At 53.6% G+C, this 6,242-nt stretch overlaps 1 protein-coding gene across 4 annotated transcripts in view; it reads left to right on the top strand.

The window, feature by feature from the left end:
* Positions 1-935: 935 nt before the first annotated feature.
* The window catches only part of MIEF2 (mitochondrial elongation factor 2), an 18,488-nt gene continuing 13,181 nt past the window's right edge, over positions 936-6,242 (top strand). For 3 of the 4 annotated variants that reach the window (XR_012161083.1, XR_012161082.1, XM_073361801.1), the window contains exons 1-2: positions 2,177-3,626; positions 4,954-5,107. Coding sequence is in view for 2 of the 4 variants with exons in the window: in XM_073361801.1 (XP_073217902.1) it covers positions 3,625-3,626; positions 4,954-5,107 (156 nt within the window). In the remaining 2 variants the exon portion in view is untranslated. Of the gene's footprint in view, positions 1,168-2,176; positions 3,627-4,953; positions 5,108-6,242 lie in introns of those variants that run through there. The other variant, XM_073361802.1, reaches the window with a different exon arrangement.

Here is a 6,242-nt window from a genome sequence, read left to right as displayed (position 1 = left end):
GACTAGAACCTAGGTCTGCAGAGTCCCAGTCCAGTCCAGTCTAGTCCTCTCTTCAGCATCAACATGGAGCAGGTAGGCCCTCAGCCCTTATGGTCTTACTTCAGCTCTGCTCACGTAGCTGTGCAGTGCCCGGAAGTGGGGGGGGGGTTACCCACAAAAGCTTATGCCCAAATAAATCTGTTCATCTTTAAGGTACCACCGGACCCCTCGTTGTTTTCATTGATTTTGGTGTATTTAATTGTCTGCACGGACATGCTGGCTGTCTTTGTGGGCAAAAGGAGACAGGCTATTAATAATAACTAACAAATATTAATAATAAAACAATGCGAATGGCCTCATTGTGCTCCCCCCATCCCTTTTGTCTGTAGCCACTTGCTGTCTCTTGCCTCAGATCCTGTGGGGCAGGGACCTCTTTTGGTTGTTTGTACCACAACCCAGCACAGTGGGCCCCTTTTGGTCCACGACTGGGGCAAGCCACGGTTGCCACCTCTGAGCTCCCCAAAAGCCAGGACACCCGGGAGGATCCTGAGCCCATGAAGGTCGACAGGTGGCGGCGTGGACTGAACACCCTTTACAGATCTCCCGCTCCCGGGACAACGACCTCAAAAAAGGGACGATCCCGGGGAAACCAGCATAGGTGGCAACCCTAATTTAGGAGTGAGGGATGCTAGTGCGTGGCGGCGGGGTGGGGGGGGTGTCTCCCGGGGCGGGTTTTCAGCGCTTCCCCCCAGAGTCTCGGTCAGCTCGGTATGTAGGACCATGTGCTTGTGCTAGAGCTGAGCCCCCCCCGCCCAGCCCCATGTCCCCAACCCCTGTGCCCGCTGGAAGGCTCTTCCTGGCCCCGCGGTGCCTTTAAGGCGAAGAGCTGCCGGGATCCGCCCACGTGTGACGAGCCCGGAGCAGGGGGCGAGGGGCGGGGTTCGATTGGCAACAACCCACCCGGTCGTTCCGTTTCGGAACGCTGAGACAACGGGCGGGCGCTCCCATTGGTCCGCCCCGGCCCGACCGAATCTCGCTGTCGCCAACGTTCGCGGCGGGGCGGCCGCAGAAGAAGCGGCCGCTGCCCTAACCGTGGGGCCGGCCGAGGTGTGTTCCAGCCCCCCAGGGCTCGGGCCCTGCCGGGATCCGCCTCGACATGCCCTGACCTAGCGGGGCTCGCTGCGCAAGGTGAGCGCGGGCGCGCCTTGCCCGGGGGCAGGGCTCAAGGAGACGTGTGGGGTGTGTGGATCTAGAGCGGGGCCCCGTGATCTAGACCCGGGGAGGAGAAAGGGGGCGGGGGAGATCTAGACCGCTGTGTGAGCGCTACCCGTCGGTTTACACGGCAAGGGCACGTGGGGCGGGAGCAGAGTCCTTGCTCCGCAGCTGCGTAGGTCGGGCCGCTGTAGGGGACAGGGTGCGTCCGCGTACCGCAGGGGAAAGGGGGGCGCTTCCCTGCTTCCCGCCCGCCTGGGCTGGGTGTTTCTGGCCGCCTGCGTCCGATCCCGCCTGGGACCGGGCGTTGGTCCCCGTCGGCTCCCAGGCTGGGCCGATCCCCCTGGGCGAGCCTGGCTTGGGGCTGGGGGCGCTCTGCAGCTTTGGCCTCTTGCTCGCCTTGGGCCCGCTCTCCCCCACCCTGCGGGGACAGGAGCCCACAGCTGAGGGGCCAAACCGCATCGTGCCCTACGGGGTGGGTGTTGTGGGGGGTGACTCTGCCTCCAGCTGCGTAGTGGGGCTGGGGAATGCGGTGTGACCCTTTCACTCCTCCCCTGTGTAGTTCTCCGCACCCCGGGCTGTGAATGGGGCGCTGCTCTGGCTGGGGGAGGGGGGTGGTGGCTGAAAATGGCAGCCCAGCCGAGTGACAGCAGCGAGGCTAAATCACAGAATCATAGAATATCAGGGTTGGAAGGGACCTCAGAAGGTCATCTAGTCCAACCTCCTGCTCAAAGCAGGACCAATCCCCAATTTCTGCCCCAGATCCCTAAATGGCCCCCTCAAGGATTGAACTCACAACCCTGGGTTTAGCAGGCCAATGCTCAAACCACTGAGCTATCCCTCCCCCCAGGTGGTGTGGGGCTGTGAGCTAACAGAGGTGGCATGTCGTCCCCCCCAGCCCTGGAGACTCCTGCTCTGGTGTCTTAAACCGTCTGCACTTGTCAGTCCTGCTGTGGGCAGCCACCCACCAGGGTTGGGTTGTGCTGTTCCCAGCCGAAGTGCAGTCTAGTGGCTGGAGCAGGAAGGCTGGCTTGTGTAGCTAGCTCTGCAGCTTCCGTGGTTGTGTGCATTTGAGCCACTAGGCTTGCTGTGCCTGTTTTATCTGCAGGCAGGCAGATTGGGGGAGTGGGGGGTACTTGCCTGCTGGAGCGATGCTGGGGCTTAATATTAACTTTGTTTTGCATGGGGAGTGCTAGTTAATTGCAGGTTAATGCTTCAGGGCAGCCACCTGTAGCTTGTGACAGATCATCTCCAGACAGAGAGGGGGACATTCTGTGCCAAACGCAGGGGGCCGCGATCTTGTTTCTTTGTAGAAAACAAGCTCCGTCCAGCGTTTTCAGGGACATGCTGCCTGCTCCCATAAACACCGTATATTTGAGGGACTAATAGACTCGTTTCTACTCTTTAAGCCGGTTACCTCGGTGAGCCTGCTACATGTTCATAGCCTTGTTGATTCCTTGATCTAGCCCCGCTTGGCATTCGGTGACTGCCTGCTGGTGAGGGCGGTGCATGCTGATATGAGGGGCTTGGCACCGGAGCGCCCGCTTTGCCAGTAGGCGCGCTGCCCTGTGGTGCGTGTGTTCTGAAGCAGGAACTGCGGCGGGGAACTAGATTTTGAGCCCTTAATAGCCTGAGATCCTAGCCACCCATAAACTGTTGATTTGCATCTCTCCTGTTCCCATAGTGACACAGTGAAACTGAGCCGTTGTGGGATCATTACTCATGAGCTGTGCCTGCCCTGTGAGCAATGGACACAGACGCTGTGTGGGCTTCAAACTACAGGGGAGGGGAGGTCTACGCTGTGGAGTTCACCAGCAGAATTGTACGCTCCCAGTATTGCAGGATCTAATAATTTGGTTGCGGCGAAGCAGCAGTAGGAAAGGAGTAGGGCTCGGCCTGTGAAGGGATGTGCGCAGTGGTCTCCAATGCTGGCTGTGGGGTGAAAATAATGCCCGTGTGGCCCTGCAGCTTGGAAAGGGGAGGATTGCAACGTTAAACTAAGAGGATGGACATAAGGCATGGTGGAAATAGGACAAGGTAGCTGCTTGATTGCCAATGCTGCTGGAGGAGCTTCAGCCTTGTTTTGTTCACTGGCTGAAGGAAGCAGAATCTCCACGTGAAGGGCAGTGCGAGGTGCCTTTATCTTGAATGGACTTTAAGCAGCTTGAGCAATCTTAGACAATCCCCTGCACTGTATCTTTAAGGGAATCCTGTCGGGGCTTCAGCCAATGCTTTATAATGATACTCTGTAATGCCTGCTTCCTTACATCTGTAGCTCGAAAAGCACTTTACAACATACCTCTGGGTAAACAGAGTCACAGGGGGCCCGGGACTTGATCGTGGTACTGCAATGAGTCACTAGTGCTCTGGACTCCTGTCCCAGCCCCCTGCTCTAACTACCGTCCTAGAGCAAAGATGTTGTCTAGAAACTGAATGTGAGTCTCAGTTAAGTTTCCATTACAAGAGTCTGAAAATCCTGTTGCACCAAATATCTCCCTTTCTCAGTGTAAGAGAAACAGGGGAGGACATCCGTTGACATCCATCTTTGTTTAATTATCTCTCCTCCCGTCCCTGTCACGTTTTCAGGGCTGGGTTCAGTAACCTGTAGAGGAAGGACTCAATGTTCTCACTGTAGCAGATACATGTTAAATGGAGGACTTCTCCTCTGATCACCAAGTGCTGGTTATTGGGGCTGTTATAGCAACTTGGGGGCAATTCCAGGTTTGGCAGGGGGAGGGCATGGAGCTGAGAGTGGTAAGAAGGTGTTGATAAGGCCAAAGGGCAAGAGGAACTAAGAGGGGAGATGGAGGTGCGATTATGTAGACCCAGGAAGGTGAGTATGAAGAAGGTATCAAAGACTAAAGAGATCTACTGCGTCTGTTCCCTTCTTTCTCTAGTCTCGATTTGGCTGCACTGGGGATTACAGTGGACAGGAAGCTGCATTGGAGTCAGCAGTGTGCCCTCGTTGCCAAGAAGGCTAACGGCATATTGGGCTGAATTAGTAGGAGCATTGCCAGCAGATCGAGGGACATGATTATTCCCTTCTATTTGGCACTGGTGAGGCCACATCTGGAGTATTGCATCCAGGTTTTGGCCCTGCACTACAGAAAGGATGTGGACAAATTGGAGAGAGTCCAGCGGAGGGCAGCGAAAATGATTAGGGGACTGGGGCACACGACTTACAAGGAGAGGCTGAGGGAACTGGGCTTATTTAGTCTGTACAAGAGAAGAGTGAGGGGGGGATTTGATAGCAGCCTTCAACCACCTGAAGGGGGGTTCCAAAGAGGATGGAGCTCAGCTGGTCTTAGTGGTGGCAGATGACAGAACAAAGAGCAATGGTCTCAAGTTGCACTGGGGTAGGTCTAGGTTGGATATTAGGAAAAACTGTTTCACTAGGAGAGTGGTGAAGCACTGGAATGGGTTACCTAGGGAGGTGGTGGAGTCTCCACCCTTGGAGGTTTTTAAGACCTGGCTTGACAAAGCCCTGGCTGGGATGATTTAGTTGGGGATTGGTCCTGCTTTGAGCAGAGGGTTGGACTAGATGACCTCCCGAGGTCTCTTCCAACCCTAATCTTCTATGATTCTATGAAATGTCCCAGCCAATGACCATCCGTCCCTTCCCTGGGGAGGCTGTTCCACAAACTAGTAGATGCTCTTGTGTGAAAAATTTCCCTGATTTTCATTACCCTCAAATGGTTCCACAAAGCCACCTTGGACCCCAGCCTGGGCTCCTCACCTTGCATATTTCTTTCTCCTCTGCAGGTTGAACATGGCTGAGCTGGTTCATAAAAGGGGGAAGAGGCGGGACGACAACGGCCTGGGCGGTGCTGTTGACTTCCTGTTGGCCAACGCCAGGCTGGTGCTTGGGGTGGGGGGTGCTGCTGTGCTGGCCATCGCAACTCTGGTGGTGAAACGGGTAAGCCTGGGTTCCCTCTGCAACATGACTAGTGACTAATGTCCTGTTCACACTTGTCGAGCTGTGACTTCTGCATTGGGACTTCAGGAACTTAAGTAGCTGTCCCTTATTAACAAAAGAGCGACACTCCCAGATTGCAAGGGATTAAGACCTTGCAGTGCATCCTTCCCAAAACCACCCTAGCCACATCAATGCAGCAGACCTTCTGTATGTGTCTCTCTTTCCAAACAGTCTTTGGCCTCCTCTAAGTAGAGTCTGTGATCTGGGCCAGTAGAAGCTCTGCATGTGATATCTATGTGATCAAAGATCACAGAGCCTGTTATGTGTATTTTTTGAGGGAGGAGCATTACTACAAGGGGCAAGGGAGAGAAAGCAACTTGTCTCCATCATTCTTCCCAGCCTGGGACCCTGAAACATCGCTGAACTCTGCCTATGAAGGCGATTTGGCTTTCTGTTAAAAGGAAGAAAACCGTTTGGTTTCCTCATCAAACAAAAAAACAGGACTGCAAGATTTTTCTCATTTAGAACAGGGTGAATTGTTTTCAATCAAAGATTTAAATGACTGATTTTAATGATGGTTTGCATTTGTACTGTCTAGTTATTTCCCTAAAGAAAAGTTGATTCTCATTGGCTCGTAACTGTGTGTTTTTACGTTGATTTGCAACTAAATTTAGCAGTTACAGTTTAGGTATATTTAGTGGGGGTTTTTTTGCTAACCAGGAGGATACATTGTATCTATACACATTTATTTAAGCCAGGGGTCCCCAACGTGGTGCCCGCGGGTGCCGTGGCGCCCTCCGGGGCACTTTTTGTGCGCCCACAGGACACCCCACCACCGAGAAGCGTTGCCGTTTCTTGGCAACGGCAATTCGGCAGCGGGGTGTCCGGCGCCCACCACGGTCTTGTGGTTCCCACAAGAAAGGTTGGGGACCACTGATTTAAGCAATTCTATAGCATAACTTAGATTTTGTATGTTAGAAAGTGGTGAATGATGCATTCCATCTTTAGTAGATTAATCTTTTTACTTGTTGTTTGGGTCAAATTCCAATCCCATTTGGATTGACATACAAATTCAGTTAAAATGCACAAAACCAGCATTTAAATTTTTATGAATTAAAACTACCGTAAATGTGCT

The sequence above is a fragment of the Lepidochelys kempii genome, chromosome 10 (assembly GCF_965140265.1).
Source record: "Lepidochelys kempii isolate rLepKem1 chromosome 10, rLepKem1.hap2, whole genome shotgun sequence".
Classification (NCBI taxonomy): domain Eukaryota; kingdom Metazoa; phylum Chordata; order Testudines; family Cheloniidae; genus Lepidochelys; species Lepidochelys kempii.
The sequence above is the reverse complement of the archived record's forward strand: the minus strand, read 5'-3'. Positions and strand labels throughout refer to the sequence as shown.